The sequence below is a fragment of the Tribolium castaneum genome, chromosome 5 (assembly GCF_031307605.1).
Source record: "Tribolium castaneum strain GA2 chromosome 5, icTriCast1.1, whole genome shotgun sequence".
Lineage (NCBI taxonomy): Eukaryota > Metazoa > Arthropoda > Insecta > Coleoptera > Tenebrionidae > Tribolium > Tribolium castaneum.
Genome location: NC_087398.1, coordinates 14,809,944 through 14,827,923, shown reverse-complemented (window position 1 = coordinate 14,827,923; position 17,980 = coordinate 14,809,944). Strand labels below are relative to the sequence as shown.

The 17,980-nt window shown below is 31.4% G+C and overlaps 3 protein-coding genes and 1 non-coding gene across 5 annotated transcripts; 2 read left to right on the top strand and 2 right to left on the bottom strand.

The window, feature by feature from the left end:
* The first annotated feature begins 127 nt into the window (after positions 1 to 127).
* On the top strand, positions 128 to 1,194 carry LOC654975 (uncharacterized protein). Its single transcript, XM_961444.4, has 2 exons — positions 128 to 770; positions 821 to 1,194. Exons 1-2 carry the CDS (start codon positions 254 to 256, stop codon positions 1,147 to 1,149), a joined length of 846 nt encoding a protein of 281 aa, XP_966537.1. The 5' UTR covers positions 128 to 253; the 3' UTR covers positions 1,150 to 1,194.
* Positions 1,195 to 1,311: 117 nt separating this feature from the next.
* Positions 1,312 to 4,409, top strand: LOC103312415 (UMP-CMP kinase 2, mitochondrial). The gene is made up of 4 exons (XM_008192974.3): positions 1,312 to 1,566; positions 1,614 to 1,746; positions 3,768 to 4,203; positions 4,257 to 4,409. Exons 1-4 carry the CDS (start codon positions 1,408 to 1,410, stop codon positions 4,369 to 4,371), a joined length of 843 nt encoding a protein of 280 aa, XP_008191196.1. The 5' UTR covers positions 1,312 to 1,407; the 3' UTR covers positions 4,372 to 4,409.
* LOC655110 (D-2-hydroxyglutarate dehydrogenase, mitochondrial) lies at positions 4,362 to 16,291 on the bottom strand. 2 transcript variants are annotated; one of them, XM_008192972.3, is made up of 5 exons: positions 16,029 to 16,291; positions 15,622 to 15,967; positions 9,593 to 10,242; positions 9,376 to 9,541; positions 4,362 to 4,641 (listed from the first exon to the last, which is right to left on the bottom strand). In XM_008192972.3, the coding sequence occupies exons 1-5, from the start codon at positions 16,113 to 16,115 to the stop codon at positions 4,391 to 4,393; spliced, it is 1,500 nt and encodes a 499-aa protein (XP_008191194.1). In that variant the 5' UTR covers positions 16,116 to 16,291; the 3' UTR covers positions 4,362 to 4,390. The 2 variants fall into 2 exon arrangements, with proteins under 2 accessions (XP_008191194.1, XP_008191195.1); XM_008192973.3 differs by lacking the exon at positions 16,029 to 16,291 and having other exon boundaries at positions 15,615 to 15,767.
* On the bottom strand, positions 6,594 to 6,712 carry LOC135266419 (5S ribosomal RNA). The gene has a single exon (XR_010334480.1). It is a non-coding gene; the product is annotated as a 5S ribosomal RNA (ribosomal RNA).
* Positions 16,292 to 17,980: the final 1,689 nt, after the last annotated feature.

The following is a 17,980-nucleotide window of genomic DNA, read 5'->3' as shown; positions in this document are numbered from 1 at the left end:
TTTTTAAATTAGTGAGTTGAGGTTAACTTAATTGTTGTAGCAGTGACGCCAACACAAATGCGAATGGATAAAAAGAGATAGGCTAATAGAAATAAATGTGGGAAAGTAGTGTTGTCTTTCTCTAGCGACGCATTTCTAACAAAACCCTATAAAAATCACCGTTTGACAGCTGAAAGTGAGGTTAGGCACTTGCATTGTGTAAATATGCATTATTTCAATTAAATAGTGGAAGAAAGTGTTTGTGAGTTGAAAAATGGCTGCTTTGGCGTCGCTCACCGCCACTTACACCGACTCGGAGGGTGAAGAAGAGTTAAATAATGAGAATACAGAGAGTCAGGGGGTTGCTATTTTGACAACTCCGTCAGGGTCTCCTTCTGACAACAAATCGACCAATTCTTCGCGCCCCAACAGCCCTGCTCCAGTGCGTGTTATAACAAAAGTGGCAAAATTAGTGTCTTATCACGATGATAATATCGCGTCCGACGAAGAAGCCGAACCTGACGATGCAGTGCCCCATCATGAGGTGATCATGTTGACAGAGAACGAAACCTTGAAGCCTGAAGAGACCGAAACGAATGAAGATGGCGTACAAATACCCCCTGAGCCCCCAGGCCACTGCTCGGCCGATTTACAAGAAAAAATCGCAAAGTTGTACGAAAAAATGCAACACCAACAATTGGACATGAATGCACTGATTCAGAAACGCAAAGATTTCCGAAATCCGAGTATTTATGAGAAGTTGATCCAGTTTTGTGCGATAAATGAATTAGGTTTGTTTTCCTCCCTTTGTTTTTTACGTGTACAGTTGTGGTTTTTCCAGGCACAAATTACCCTCCAACGATTTACGACCCGTTAAAGTGGGATAAGGAATCCTATTATGAAGAACTAGCCAAAGTTCAAAAAGTTGAAATGGACAAGCGGGAGAAGGAGCGAAAGTCTAAAGTTGAGTTCGTGTCAGGGACTAAAAAACAAGAAGATGATAATAAAAAACGGAAAAGTAAGTGGGACCAACCTGGCGGAAATTCCCTAGGATCCCAAAATATTAAACCAGCTGGACTCATACAACCTTCCCTAACGAGCAGTGCGACAGGGACCAAAGGAACAGTTATTTCAGCTTTCGGATCGTTACCCAAAAAACCTAGACCATAGTTTGGTGTGTTTGTGTTTGTAAATAAATAAATTATAAGTGGAAAATTGTTTGAATTTTGCGTACGAATAACAGGGATCTGTCTTATCGGCAATGACTTTCCCTCTAACGATAATAATGCGATAAGAATAAATGAATTATAAATTCAGCTTTCGGGTCATTCATTACCGAAAAAGCTTAGTCACAAATTGTAAGTAGAAAATAAAGAAATTAAAAATGAACTTTGGGTGTGGGGATAACAGGAGTCTGTTTTACCGGTAATGTTTATGTCAGTGTTGGAGGTAGTTAGGGGAAACACCTCAAAGATAATTACGAGAGAAATCAAAAAACAACTTAAGTGTAGTCAGTACTTAACCATGAGTTTGCCTACGATTTATAGAAGTGCAGAGTCCGTGTTAAACGTTTTAAACACACACAAGGTAAATCGATTAATGTGCACACATGTCTTAAGTATTTGAACCCATAGAATGAGAATGTTCAAGCTGTTGAAACGTTGCTGCAAGTTTATAACAATGCATTGAAAGTCTCTAAGGAAAAAAGTCAAGATAACCTCACTAAAACGCACCCTTTGATCATTCTTGAAGGATTAGATGGATGTGGTAAGTTAAATTATTATCTTATTATCAGTTGATTACTTTCCTAGTTATACAAAGTTGTCTAGAGTGGCTGTTTCTGTTGGCAAGCCTGAAATTTATTTTTACTTGTATTACAACGAACTGTATACATACTATCGCGCAGAGATGCTAGGTTAAAACACTTTGATCGTACTTTCTTTTGCGTTTAAAATATTGCCCAAAGATCGTTGGATTGTGTCGAAAATTTACCTTTTTTGAGCAATCATGTTGGTGAAAACAAAATGAAGAATCACTAAATTACCTAAAAAATTGTATATTTTTAACCCGTTTATTTATCCCAATTATGCAAAAAATACGCCGCAAAGTTGCTGAATTGTATCGACTAGATTTTATTAAAGTGAAACTAATAATTACTAAATTTTTTGTAAAAACTACAATTTTTTTCATGTTTGAACCGTTTTAGCACATTAGCCTACTAGAAACGCGATTATTTTTAAGAATTTCGTCCTAAATAAGCCAAAAGGTACACATAGCATTTAGTTTTTTTTTATGCGTTTTACCACGTTTTTCAAAAACAACATTAAAATCTCTTTAGCACATTTTCAATCAGTAGAATAGTTACCGAAAATTAACCGAAAAATCTCAAAATTTTTGGGCACATTCTTGTAAAAGTAAAACTGCTGTTTTTGCTAAACTGAGCTGAAAAATCAATAAATTGGATTGAAGGTTTTACCATTTTTGCGTTATAATTGTTAAAACAGGACGTTTATCATCCGAAAATAAAATTATTCAGAAAAATTTCGTTAACAATTATCAAAAAAATTACCTCAATGAGTTGGGTTGAAAATAGTGCCTAATTTTACCTTTTACGAACTTTCTAAATACCTACAAACTACAAAAATTTCAAAAAAGAGGTGTGATTAATCTAGAAATTTTGTGATCGATTATTAAAGTAAAAAATGTGAAATTATAAAAATAAGTTATGTTAAAGTTATTTTCATTTGAACAAATATACGTTTGTCGCAGATTTTAATTATATAAAAAATGTGCAGAAAATTGAAAACGATGTGTCACTACCATTTGAAGACACTTTTTTATGATTTAGTGAAGAGTAAGAGGTGACGTTGATAATGTTATGTATTTTTTTACCGCAGATGAGATTTAATTTTGGTGTTTGGATTGACATTTTTTTGTAAAATAAAATTTTATTAACAGGCAATCATACAGTTAATAAGATTTTTCTTTTTCCGACATTTCATGTTTAAAATTAGAAAATAGAATGGTAATGTAAGCTTGCAGTTTTAAATCTATAAACAAACAATTTTTATTAATTGCAAAAATTGTATCTAATCATAACTTAATATGCTGTTTTGAATTAATTAGTGTTTAAAAAATCTTTAAAATATAAATTCTCGTTGGGTAATATCTACAATTTTCATAGTTTTAATGAAAATCCAAAATTTTTTCATGGCCTACTATAAAGAAAAAGCGAAATGTTATATTTTTTCTTAAGTATTTAAAAATAATATTACATAAATAGACATATCAAATCAGAAAAAATGAGCTTTTCAAAAATATCACAGCCGCCTATTTATACTATACTAAATTCTCTGTAAAAAAGTGCCTGTATAATGTCTTTTTTTAGATGTGTATCTTTTACAATAAGGAAGATATGAATTTTTTAAGATTTCGTTAAAATTATTTTCTCAAAAAACGGACCCGAGAATGTGTAACTCGTTTTTATCTAAACCTCTTCATTTCGGAGATCCCCTATTCGGACAGCACCCTGTATAATGTGTTTTTAAATGATTTTCATCTAGTCGTCTGTGACTTTCGCATGTAAAATCAAAATGTTTTCTTGCACAGTGTAACAATTTAGTTGTATTTTAACGAAATTTTTAAAAGAAATAAATTGACAATTTGTGAATTTCACAACTGACAGTTTTGACATTTATTGACAAAGAATTCAATGACCTTCTGGTTAACACTTTTGTATTATATCAAAAAATGAAACATTTTCACTTGATCATTTCGTATTTTTGTAGGAAAATCACGTATTTCACGCGAATTATCATCAAAACTGTCCGCGGAAAAGTGGTGCACGCCCCCTGAATCAATCAAACACATTCGAGACTTATTTGATGACCACCCAACTCTAAGAACTGCCTATTACGCCTTGGGGAATTATATTGCGGCTCTAGAATGTACGGCCATATTGAAACAGAAACCAGTTGTTATGGACAGATACTGGCACTCTACTGCTGCCTATGCCATAGCCCAGGCCGTCTATGATTCGTCTGGTGCAACAGAAATGCCTCCAGAAGGGGACAGTTTTTACAAATGGCCTCAAGATTTGTTGCAGCCCTCTATTGTGATTTTTCTAGATGTAGATGAAGATGTGAGGCTTGAAAGGTTATCACGTCGCAAAACAACCACCACACAGGAAGACTTATTGAAGAATTCAAAGCAATTCAGAGATAAGTAAGTCAGAAGCTTGGTATTGTTTTAGAGATGATGATCCCAATTTTTTGTAGCATTATTTTGGCCTATAAGAATATGGTGGACCCGGAAGTCGTTTTTGTGAATTGTACTCCTTCCGTAAAGGTGGTTTTGTCAGAAATTGATAAAAAAATCAAACATCTGTTTTAATATTTATGATAATAAATTCTTACACTAAGACCTTGTAAGGATTGAGTATGCCATTTGGATCCATCATCTGTTTCACATTTTTCATCAAATTGATAGTCTCGGGGGTTTTCATCATGTGTAGATACTTTGCCTTGAGGAAACCCATCCCGTGTTCCGCACTGATGCTTCCGTTGTATTTTTTTGTTTGATGGAAGATGTATGGTTCGATGAAACTCTTCATTTCAGGACTGAACTCTTTTACAGAGATTTGCAAGTGGATGTTGCCATCGCCTGTAATGGTTTTTCAATTTTTAGGCAAATTTTTAACGATTCACAAAATCACTCAATTTTAATGTGACGGAAAAAAGGATAGACCGTATCGGCTACAAATTGTTCTAAATCAATAAGAGTTCACTTCTTATAAGCAGAGAAATGTGCACAAAAAAACTTGTAAGAGGGTCCCTAGTAAACACAGCTATTTTTTAAGGAAAACATCCCGATTTTCAAGGGTTAACAGAAAAGCAGAAAAAATCGTTAAAACACCCCCGTTTTCGAAGCCAGCGTAAACCCATTTTTAAAACTCGATGGCATGTGTTAATTTAGATCTCATAATTTATTAATACAATCCCGGTTCGTTAATACATACTGTTTTTACATCAATTTTCTTGACGCCCTGTTTTAGGGCATCCGGAAAATCTATCTTTTTAAGAAAAACAACCTAATTTTCAAGGAACTCAGAACATTTGCCCTGTTTCTATAAGGCGGAAGGATGCTATACAAAATCATGTAGATGGGTCTGTTCAGCACAACAGTACAAATTTAATGATTCTAGAAATCAACCCAATGAACAAATTTTTAATCAATTTCAAATATTGATAGATTTTTCTGACGGGGTAAAACACCATGTCTGTAAAATTGATGTGAAAACTATTTGTTAATGAATAGGATTAGCATAATTATAGAACTATGTCACAAATAGATGAAGATAAAATTTATTTAAAAGAATTAAGTGAGCTGGAAAATTTGGTGTATACCCAAATGGAATATACTCCAGAAAATGACCAAGTCTTTAAGGTCATTTAAAAAATTTCATATTATACATACATATTTCATATAAATACATATTTCAAGTATACATTTCTTCAGTTAATGAAAGTATGAAAATGTATAGCATACAGCATACCTTAGGTGAATCACAGACAATCAATTAGTTTTATTATTTGATCAATAAAACGACATTTAAATCCAAAAACTATCAAGTCAAATTTATCAGATTTAACTAATGTATTCGAAATATCAAATTCATAATATTTTAGCTTTAAAGAAATATAAATTTTCATATCTGAATGCTCTGCTTATATTTGGAGGTATTCCAGCAAAGAATTCTGAAATAAGGCCATTTTTCTTTGATCTAAACAAACACTCATCAAACTCAATGTACAAAACTTTATCATAAAATATATGTTTTTCCAGAATAAGTTTTAAATATCGCATCAATTCTTTTTCCTTTTGGTATTTCGAAATTTTCAATAGATTGACTATTACATCCACTTTTAACATTAAAACTTGGAAAATCAATTAAATCTTATAAATTTTTAACAACTATTAAAACATCACCTGAAGGTCTTTGATAAATATGCGAAATTTCTTTTAAATCATCTGCTAAAAAATATAAATAATCTGTAATTAATTTCGGTTCTTTATCATAAGTCATGTCTTTTAAATTGACTAACCAAACATATTTCTTATAAAAAATATACATATGATGATTTACAATTAAAAATGTATCAATTTCTTTATTAAAATCATATAAATTCACTAATTGCTCATGAGTCGAAGACAAATTATCAACTGTATTTTTGACTCCGACTTCAGGGACGCTTTGCCAGACTCTGCTTACAGTAGATTTAACTGTTGTTGTTGGTATTAATTAATATTTTAATCGTTCAGGGCTTTCATATAAATATTGAAATGCCCACATATCGTCTTGAGTTAATTTATCAATAACACCTTTATAATAGGCGTACATTATTGAGATATTATTTGCAGAATGTTCAAACCTAACGTGTGTCCGATTTCGTGGTAATAATACTGTATAAAAATTAGTCTGACCATCTGCTTAACTTCAGTGATCAGACGAAAACTGGTGTATTTAGCGTGCTACGGCCGTTACCTGAAAATTTTCTCGTCCGTGAAGGAGATCAAAGTCCTTTTAATTTGGGACATCATAATACAAAAAAAGGAGGCAACGGCACGCGGTGTTCCCAAGCGGTCACCCATCCAAGTACTAACCGCGCCCGACGCTGCTTAACTTCAGTGATCAGACGAGAACTGGTGTATTCAGCGTGGTATGGCCGTTGCCTGAAAATTTTCTCACTCTCAAAGGAGATTAACAGTCTAATAATTAAACGTAGGTGTATTCTCTGATTCACCAAAATACCAATTTTCTGATTTATCAAAATGAATTCTTAAACATTCATCATTATTTGGAAAAAAGCCATACATACCTTTTCCGTCAACACTGCTAGAACATATTTCTTTTTGACACCGTGAATTATGAGTATGTTGAAACATCGTATTAGAAAATTAAATAAGTACGTCCGGTTTAACACTATTGTAATTACACTTTAAATTTGAAGCAAATTTCCATTGATCAATGGCTTTTGTGCTAATTTTTTCATCTCGTTTGTAGCTAACGAAAAATATCATTTAAAATTTATTTTATTTTATTTTTGGTAATGAACTCTATAAGCTGTTGGATTATCTTTAACACCACATCTAGGTTTACTGATAAAAGCAAGTGTTTCTTGATTTAATGTTCCATCAGTTGGTAAATTATAGAATTCTTGAAACCTTATTAATGCTTCATTGCTTCATTGAAATTGTTCTAAATAAATTGTAATACTAACATCACCTGAACTTTTTACAGTAGTGAGAAATAAGAAAAGAATAATATATTTCACTTATTAGAGTAAATTTCGCTTTGCATGCTACGCACGAGTTTAAATATCAAATTAAACAATTGAAATATCTTCAAAAATAATTATATTACAAAAACAATCTCTATAATCTTTAGACATGAAGTTCATATTATCTCTTTACAGAGACATTCTTTGTTTTTTTATCAAAAAAATATGAAACAGCGTCATATAACTCATGTAACTTATTAATTTGTGATGAATCTGAAAATAAGCCAATATCGAATAAAAATAACTTCAAGTTTCTCTCTAAAATAAAGAATAACTTATTAGTTGGGCAAACATCATCTGATTTACGTATAGCAGTAATTTCATAGCACTTATCAACCTTTAAATCAAATAATTTAATTTCTTTTGGTTCTGTCATTTATTACAATAAGAAATCATAAATTACCGTTTAAGTGAACTTTTTCTAGGTATTTTTCTCTGGGAAAATAATTAAAATTACTGAAAAATTCCTCTCCACGTAAATTTATATCTTTTATATTTATTTTATCAGCCTTATGTGTATAAATGCAATAACTGTCTATAAAATTTATAAATCAACTTAAATTCTTCTATTCTTTCTGATATTTTTAATCTGTTATCTAAGATTTCTATTACCCCTCACCAAGAGATAAACAAACTAGTGGAAGTAGGGCTAACGAACATAATCCCAATAATAATAATAATAATTTACTTATAGATAATCCGATTCCAATTTTATAAAAATATATGTAACTTTTTCTGTATACATACAAGCGTTTTTGTAGATATTTTTCCATTTATAACATATAGATAATATATAATTTTTGTAGCTGATTCTATACTACAAATAACACTTGAAGTAAAAATATCAAGGGAAAATGAAGCACAAATTTTAATTTTTGGAGCCAATAAAATTAAACGATATTTCAGATTTTTCCCAGTTTTTAAGCAAGTCTTTCGCCTAAATAGTGATTTTTGTGTCAAAATAAAGCGACTTTCAGATTTTTGCCTTTTTTAAGTAAATGTTTCACCTAAATAGGGTCTTTTGCGTCAAAATGAAGAGGCCTATTTTAATAAAGAGACAATAATTCTGACTTTTGTAGCTTTTAATTTTTCATTTTGTATAAATTATCTTAATCTTTTCAGGAAATATGATTAATATTGATTACTTACGTTGTTTATTCATCAAACTATTTGTGTTTGTTTTCGCCAAATTGGTACAATATTTATAATTTATAACTGTACCAAACTTAACTAATTTTATTTTTTATTATGAGTAGTGTAAATGCAATGCATTAATAATTCTCTAAAGTTATATGGGTTTGCAATAATTACACGAGTATACTTTTCCTGCCAAAAATTATAAATTCTATCGATAACTTCATTATATTTGAATTTTTTAAATTTTGCCTACTGAAAATTTACGTGAACTTACTCACTTGTCTAAAGCTTTTTTCGAGAAAACTGAATTCTTTACAACCTTGTTTCTCTATGGGTACAAATTAAATGCACGGTATTTTATTTAAACGTCAAGTATTTTTGATCATTAGAAAAAATAAATGCACAGTGAAATAATAAATGAACAGTAAAAATAATAAATGCACAGTAAAAATTATAGATGCAAAGTAAAAATAATAAATGCACAGTAACACAATAAACAATAGCATCTCAAAACTAGAGAGTGTAGAATTCCACATTCCGGGTTTTACATTTAATCGAGTTTAATCTTTCGAGGGGCATGTTTCCTTTTAGGTCGCTACTGAGCGTTTATTATTTAAACTGTGCAAACTGAAACTACATACTGTGCAATTACGATTTTTTACTGAGCAAATTTTAATAAAATACTGTGCGTGGTTCACTTGGCATTTAAATTTTTTACTGTGCAAAAATGAATTAAATACTGATCATTTATTATTTTTTACTGATCAAAATCGAATTTATTACTGATCGCTTTATTTACTACCCTTTCTTTACTTTTGCAGCATTATAAAGAACGGAGTTCATTACTTTTTACTATTGTTTCTGACTTTACTATCTCCTGTGTTTTTGTCAGTATGACTGAAAGCAAATCTGTAATTACCTATGTGTCCAAAACCGTAAACTCGATGCGACTTATCCCCCATATACTCCCTCATATCGTCCACTAGTTTGTAGTAATGATCCAAAGGGAGCGAAATATCGTACATAAAAACATACCCATCGTACTTAAAAGCTTCTGGAATTTTTTCCCTCAATTGCCAAATCCCCTAAGCAAATAAACAAATTGCACCAAAAATTACCACAGTTTTTCCCCATACCCTTGCTTTACTAATCTCCCCGGTCACAGTTCCATTCAAGATGTGGTGTTTCTTCAAACAGCTCTCCAAAAACTGGTTCACTTTTTCTTCATCATGTTCCTCATTGCTTCCCGTCGTTTCAATCAACACATAAAACGGGTAATCCCCGATTGGAGACTCCAGCTCCAGTTTACTCGTCACCAAATCCATACTTGGCGCATCAATCACTTCAAAAGCTGTGAGAATCTCATCCATGTCTTGCTTAGCCTTGTAGAAAGTTTGCAACACTTTATCAAAACTTTGCAAGCCAAGGAACGCAACATGGAGCGATTTTGGCCGCAATTTACACTGAACTGCTACTTTGGTCACAACACCCAAGGTCCCCTCGGAGCCAATAAATAAGTGTTTGAGGTGATAGCCAGTGTTGTCCTTTTTGTGACATGTTAGAAAATCTAGAACAACTCCATTGGCTTGCACCGCCTCTAAACCTAGCACATTTCCGTGCAGATTGCCGTACTTGAGGACTCTCAAGCCGCCAGCATTTGTCGAGACGTTGCCCCCGATCTGACAAGAGCCCTTGGCTCCTAAATCAAGCGGAAAAATCAAATTTCGCTCAGCTAAATATTCGTCCAAGTTTTGTAAAACACAACCGGCTAGGCACGTTAAAATACCTGGAAGGCAGTTGTGTGAATAATTTTGTTTGGTGTGACCACGGACTACTATAGATAAGGATACGGAACGACCGACAAATAAAATACAGGCAGATAGAGCATTAAATTCTTAATAGTAAGAGATAAAAATAATGCAAATACAGGGTGACCAGTGGTGTGTGGTTATATCATTTTTCCAAAAAGTGCGTACTTTTTTCAGAAATTTTTATTAACCCACCTGTTGAGAGCCACTGTGTGGCTTATGGTAGTTTATTAGCAGTTAATATTTTCATTAAATTAAATGGAAATGGTGGCGCATGGGCGTTTTGAAAATTTTCAAAATTGTGGCTAACATGTTCTTTTGTGTCGGAAGTTCAAATCCCGGTTCTGGCAAAAAAGTTTTTGTGTTTTTTTTTGTAAACTGTAATAACAAAACACACATCAAAATAGAATAATAACGAAGTGGACCAAGAAGTTAATTTACCTCTGCTGTTATGGCAAAAATATTAAAATTTCCGCTTATTTTTATAATTCTAGTTCAGCGGTTCTCAAAATTTGGGCCTTTAATTTTAGAATGATTTTTTGAGAAAATTATGCTTTTTTGATTTACATAAATTTTGCTTAATCGATTTGTCTTGTCATTCTTTATCTGCTTCTAAATTTTTGCTAAACTATTCCCTAACACGGTGTATTTTTTAAATATTTTATTTATAAATGTAATTTTTAAATATATTTTTGCATAATTGGATTCTACGCAAAAAAATAATGGAACTTTATAGACATAACCTTTTATGAGTCTATTTTTTTAAAGTTTTAGAAAATTGACTTTACTGAGTGTGCCAAAACTCAAAAAGTTGAATAACTCATTTTTTTCAAATCAAACACCATGTATTTATTTTCATGTTTCGATAGAATTTTTGATAAGCTTTCTAACGGTACAGAAGTTGCATAGCAAATTTAAAACATTTACATTAGTAATCTAATTATTACTTGATACATAAATGAATTTTACTCATTAAGAATTAATTATAAAATAATTAAAAAAAGAAAAAAATAATTTGAACACTTTAAGAAATACTTCAAATTTGCTATACAAACCGCATATCATTAAAGCTTATAAAAAATGCAACACGTGTAAAGAAATATATGGTGCTCCATTTAAAAAAAAATCGTTAATTAACTTTTTGCGTTTTGACATACTTTGTACATTATCCACTATTTGCTAAAATTCTAAGATTTCCTGTTGCAAATTTGTCGGATATCACTTCGCAGTGATATATATAGACTTATAATAGTTTATATAAAGTTACATTATTTTTTTGCGTAGAATCCAATTATGCAAAAATACATTGGGTGTTCCATTTAAAAAAATGTAACTTTGATTTACCTTATATACAACACTCTGTGTATAATAAAATATTTTAGTTTGTGAATTTTAAGTTGATCTACCGGATAATGAAAAGAGCATGGCAATATTTCAAATAGCAAAAAGTTATAGACCGATTACACACCCCTGGGCCACCCTGCATATCGTAAACCATATGAAAAAAAATTCAATGTTTTATGGTAGCATTTCTGTCACTACGTTTACATAGCAGGAGCATAGCGGTGACAAACCATCAAATATTTTTTGAGGTTACGAAGTGTTTAAATCAAAAAATACAGATTCACAAAACAAGAACTAATAAACGCAGAATCAAAAACCTAACGAAACGCAAATCACAAAACACAATAAACGAAGAGAAAATACTTGCGATTAACACCGATAACACTTTCGACAACCATGCGACGACGTCTATAATTTACTGTCAATGTCAGTTTAACAGATTCGTGACACTTGACGGTGTTGTCGAAGTGCACATGTAAATTAATGTTCAAGGATACCACCCTTAGATAGCCCTTAGCTGTTTAAATTTGCATTGTTTTTGATAATTTTTTATAGCTTTGTGTTGGTAATGAAAAAATGAAATTGATGACGCACACGCAAATCGAGCTGACCGCCACTATACCAATTTGCACTTTGCCCCATATTTTTCGAATTACTACGAATACGGTTACAGATGCAAGAACAATGTTGGGACGGAAGTTGCAGAAAATTTAAATTCCTTTAAAAAAAATCCCGAGAAAAATAAGCATTTCCTAATAAGCATTTACTTAGTAGTTATAAGGTCTTCTTGAAAAGTAAAAGATTGTGTAATAGCAATAGCAAATCTTTAATTTTGCATTAATAATGGCATGCTTCTACTTAGAAGCATTAGCTCATGTTTCTAAGGAATTGTTTGTCTGTTGTGTGCTTGTGTGACACTTAAAAAACTTGAAATATCACTTTTTTCAAGTAAATTGAATCAAATTTTTGATTTGAAGCATTTCATAAGAGAAGTAAGGTTCCATACATAAATATACAGGATGCTCAAAAACTGGCGCACCAACTCAGTGGTACGTTATTGAGAAGCAAGTGCAGATTACGGGAAAAATGTTGAAAAAATTCCTAAAGTTATATTTTAAAAAATCTGGAACTACAAACTTATTGTGTTAACTTCTTTAGTTTTCATTATTTTTTTATGTTTTTATGTTTCATACCAGGTAATCGTTCCGTAACAAAACGATGAATAATTATTTTAAAATCTACTATCAGATTTTAGCAGTTTTTTTAATTTAAAAAAATTAAAATTCATCAAAAAAATCACAATGTGTAGATGTGCCAACACTGGCAATTATTTCCTAGGAAACCGTTTCAAAAATAATTTATCTTTATTGTTGCTCAAATTGTATTGCGATCATGACTGTTAGACAACGTTGCCACATATCATTTACTTAAAATTAGTTATAGTGGCGGTCAGCTCGATTTGCGTGTGCGTCATCAATTTCATTTTTTCATTACCAACACAAAGCTATAAAAAATTATCAAAAACAATGCAAATTTAAACAGCTAAGGGCTATCTAAGGGTGGTATCCTTGAACATTAATTTACATGTGCACTTCGACAACACCGTCAAGTGTCACGAATTTGTCAACCTGACATTGACAGTAAATTATAGACGTCGTCGCATGGTTGTCGAAAGTGTTATCGGTGTTAATCGCAAGTATTTTCTGTTCGTTTATTGTGTTTTGTGATTTGCGTTTCGTTAGGTTTTTGATTCTGCGTTTATTAGTTCTTGTTTTGTGAATCTGTATTTTTTGTAACAACTCATAGTTTAAACACTTCGTAACCTCAAAAAATATTTGATAGTTTGTCACCGCTATGCCCCTGCTATGTAAACGTAGTGACAGAAATGTCAGATGACGCACACGCAAACGAAGCTGAGCGCTACCATATTTATCAATAACTTTAATACAAAGAAATTTTTTACTATTTTTACCTTTATGTGTAACCACTTCTCTACCACACACCATTGAGTTGGTGCGCTAGTTTTTGAGCACGCTGTATACTAAAATATTCTACACTTAATTAATTATGCTGTTATAGAATGACTGATGATTTCTTATCTGAAGATGAATAAAATTATCAAATATTCCATGATTTTTAAATAAAAGTCAAGTGCCCTCCACTGGGCTTAGTTAAAAAAAAGACAGCAATTTTGAATATGCATAATGAAATATGCGTTAGAGATTAAACCATAAACAATAAACATACACTGTTGAAAACAATTTAAACATCACAATTAAAAATCATAAAAATGTAACTGCAATAAAGAAACAAAGCTAAGCGCTTCCGAAAACGTAATAATCGTACATTTAAAAAAATACAAATGAAATAGAGATTGAAGAAGTTCCTAATTCAACTAAACAAAAACAAGACGAATTTCCTTTATACGGAAAACTCTTAAAAAATTGCTACCGCCACCTGATAGATCTTCATCTAGTAACGCCTTTACTTTAGAAATGAATGAAACGTAAAATTTTTCAAATGCTCAACTACAGCGCCTGTTTTGTCGGAGAATTAAAAGTTTTTAGGCTACAAAAAAATTAGATAATAATGTGAATGCGAGTATTTTTGAGGATGTGATTTTGCAAAAAACTTTTGTTTATTTTAAAGAACAACATATTACAATTTGTATAAAAAATGCACATCAAGCTCTGTATATGGCTGCAGCTAAACGGCGTCTTTTATTTGCGGCTGCCTCTACATTTTTTTAAGTCAAACATTTAGCAGACTTTTAGAAGGATTTGCTCCATGCTGTAAGTTTATCCTTAAGTTTTTTAATTAATACAGAAATATGCATTACCTTATACTTATCAAAATCAGGATCCTTATCCTTGTTTTAATCAGTACATTTCAAGGAATTGATTAAAAATCGTAAGTAAAAGCAAATGCTTTTTTTTATTAATAACCATATGTCCTATCTTCAAGTGTTTAGGCCAAAAAAATGCTCAAACGACGGGTTCTTTCCTTTTACCGCTGGTGAAGAATTGGAAAATTAATTTATACCTAAACTGTTCAAGATAGAAATATGGTGTCTCATGTATGGACTTCTTTTGTAGGAAATTTTATTTTCTATAACTTTGTTTCTTACACTTTTTTTGTATCTTCAACGGTATTCGCTGCGGTTTCAAAATTATAACGTTGAACGCGAAGTGATACTTGTAAGCTTATACTTTTTGCACTCGTACTAGTAGTTTTTTTTTTAATTCAATTATAATTTATCTGTATCATGATTATTAAAATGGCCAAATTCCGATTAGTTTTTTCTTTATTTTGTTTGAGAAGTTCATTTTAAATTTTACAAAAAATACATTCGACTTAAAAGAAAAATCTAATTAGGGTTTCATTTCAACGCTCATCAAAGATTTGAAAACTAATTAAATTATTAAAAAGTCTTTAGTTTCATCTGCAAGAATTGCAATGAAAAAGTAAAAGTTTGAGACTAAAAACTTGATACATAGCCAGATATACAGACTTTACCAAAAACAATATAAAAAATTCTATTACCAGTATTACCAAATTGCGCACCGTCCTATATTTATAAAAACATTGTGATTGAAGATAAAAAAATGTAAGAAACAGAGTTGTAAAGAATTAAAAGTTCCTATAAAAAATTCTTCTAGTAAACTTTAAAAAAAAATTCTGTACAACCTTTTTCCTAACATTTTTCTTATATCTTTCGTATTGGCAGCGTTTTGAAAAATATGGGACGAAGCGCAATTTTTAAATAATTTTTTCCTCGTGTTTCTTGTGAAAATTTTTGTCGGCAGTTTTTCTCAGTCTATTAAGAAAACAAAACTCAACATTTCAGCATTTTTTTCCAAGTAATTAATTTAACACGATTTGGCACTGAATAATACTCAAAGTGCCCTCATATTTACTCTGCCGGACTACATTTTTTGGGTACGAAAAACGTGCGTTTCGTCTCCTAATCTATAGTCCTCCGTAGAGATAACGTTTTTTGTACTACCCCTAACCGGCTTTTTCATCGAGACTTATAATTTCGTTCATGAGTTCGGTCGAAATAATCACTTCGTCGAAAACTGGGGTTGCCCCTCCCACCATTCCCGTGTGGCCCCCCTGGGGGCTCACTGCCAGGCGATGGTGGTTACAGAATGTCAATATTTTTGAGACTTCTTCGGTCGTTTTTGGTTTTAAAACAATTTGACTCGCTCCTCTTAAATATCTGTTCCAGTCCACATTGTATTTCTCGAGATCTGACAAATCTGTGAAAATTCGAGACTCCCCGAGAAGGCTTCGAAAATAATTTAAGTGCTCTTCTTCGACGTAATTATAATTTCCTCTTACAACATCGTAATTATTCTAAAAGACATGTTTGCCTAAATGCTACCGTTATCTATAATCTATTTATTGCAGTATTTACCTTAGTAAAGTTAGGTTTGGAATGTAGTTTATGTTTGTATACTTTTCTTCCTTCACGTAATAAGGCCCTTGACACATTTTTTAACATTTTTCGACACTTTTTTAAAAACTAAATTTGACGAAATACCAAATATATACACACCACGTGAAAACCTACTGGGTTTTAAACAATGATAAAAAAGTCACGTTTGATAAGATAATTATGCATAGGATTAACTTAATATTTATCTCGGAAAGCAACAAGAATTGATACTGTTTAAAGTATGATCAACTGATCACGCTACAGTAGAATGTATCATCCTTTGGAAATTTTTAATTTTTATCAGATACATTCGGTAAACATGAACCGCACAAACTGTTGTTTTCTGTTTATTTTTTTAATTTGTTGTTTGCAATTATTATTTGTTTGATAAACACACCAACAAGGGCGTGCCGTCCATGAAATTTAATCGTATTTTGTTGTAACTTTTTTAATCGAATATACTCGTAATAATAACACTTCAGTTTGAACCCATTTGCACAAATTTTGACCAAACGTGTAATCTTGGTCTTATTTTAAGGAAATCTCACGAAAGAAGTTTTTTCTTACAAGGTCGAATGCTTTTTTGTAATTTTTTTCTAAATAACAAAGAGTCTCTCAAAATTGATGTCCGTGATTTTGGGATTTGATTTAGGAGGGAAATAAAATCCAAAATTAAGAGTAACAATTTTTCCAAATTGTCCTTAATTATCCAGTTGTTAACAATGATGTAAATTATAAGTTCTGTACAGTCTTTCCATTTATTAGTTGTGGTTAAAATAATTAAATTTCTCTTTCTGGAATATCTGAAAGAAAATTATTACAAAAACAAAAGTTTTCTTTAATCTTCTATTCTCTTGAGTATTCGTTTTTAATAAAGTTTAAACTTGAAATAGCTAATTTTAGTTTTTTATCAATAATTAATAACTTGATAACGAGGGGTAACCGATAAATTTTTACTCTTAATTTTCGATTTGTTCAAGTCCCGTGAAAAACAATTCCCAAAAAAAACCACGAGCATGATGTGATAATGTGTAGGTAATATTTCGGTCTGCTTGTGTAATACTGCACACTTTTTCGTAAAAAGATGTGAACAAACACACGAAAAAAGGCAATATCTTTTAAAAAAATTCATTTTCAGAAGAGAGAAAAGGACGAAACAAGCTTGTTTTTACAGCTTGTTTTTTGGTTCAAAAATAAATTGCTTATTCATTCGCAAAATGCAGCTTAGAATTTTTGACTGTGGTATACAGACAGGCTCTTGACTACGATATAGCACACGTTAGTAAATAAATTCGCTCTCAATTATTCTTAGCAGTATTAAGAATTAAAGTAGGTTTTTTTTAAAAATATCTTAATCGATGATAAAACCAAGAAAGAGACCAATCAGTTTCTCACTCTTCCACATTAAGGTAACTAAAAATTATTTTTAATAATCAACGGCCATGAATTTTAAAAGCTCTGATTTTTCTATCCAGAAAGCTAAAAAATTGATCTTGCAACATAGTAAAAATAATTCCATTGTCACAATTATAACTACTCCACAACAATTAAAATAGAGGTACGGGGAGAACACTTAAGTACTGACAATGGTGTCAATTTTACCAAACTGTTCTGTGTTGATAAATTGGTTATTAAATTTTTTTGAAGTTTCCCGAAACCATTCATATAACGTACCAGAGAACTTATGCGCTATTTTGTATACACACTGTACAATAATGAAGAAAATAAATACTAGATTATTACACTATGAATATACCATGCGATTTTTCTAAATTTTGATCTAGTTATCCATGACAGTTTCGCCAGCAGTGGTCCAGCAGTTTAACGAATTGCGTAAATAACTTCAGCATCGCTTTATCTGTCAATACAGCGTGTTAGGGAATGGTTTAACAAAACTCTAAAGGTAGATAGAGAATGACAAGACAAACCGA

Bases quoted from the DNA above. Each gene is read 5' to 3' on its own strand.
- LOC654975 (XM_961444.4), top strand. From the start codon at position 254: ATGGCTGCTTTGGCGTCGCTCACCGCCACTTACACCGACTCGGAGGGT. The intron at 771-820 runs GTTTGTTTTCCT...TGGTTTTTCCAG, and splicing joins TTGTGCGATAAATGAATTAG to GCACAAATTACCCTCCAACG.
- LOC103312415 (XM_008192974.3), top strand. From the start codon at position 1,408: ATGTTTATGTCAGTGTTGGAGGTAGTTAGGGGAAACACCTCAAAGATA. The intron at 1,567-1,613 runs GTAAATCGATTA...TTGAACCCATAG, and splicing joins ACGTTTTAAACACACACAAG to AATGAGAATGTTCAAGCTGT. The intron at 4,204-4,256 runs GTAAGTCAGAAG...AATTTTTTGTAG, and splicing joins TCAAAGCAATTCAGAGATAA to CATTATTTTGGCCTATAAGA.
- LOC655110 (XM_008192972.3), bottom strand. From the start codon at position 16,115: ATGTTAAAAAATGTGTCAAGGGCCTTATTACGTGAAGGAAGAAAAGTA. The intron at 10,243-15,621 runs GTTAGGGGTAGT...ACTGCCTTCCAG, and splicing joins AAGTCTCGATGAAAAAGCCG to GTATTTTAACGTGCCTAGCC. The intron at 9,542-9,592 runs GTATGGGGAAAA...TTATTTGCTTAG, and splicing joins GGGAGATTAGTAAAGCAAGG to GGGATTTGGCAATTGAGGGA.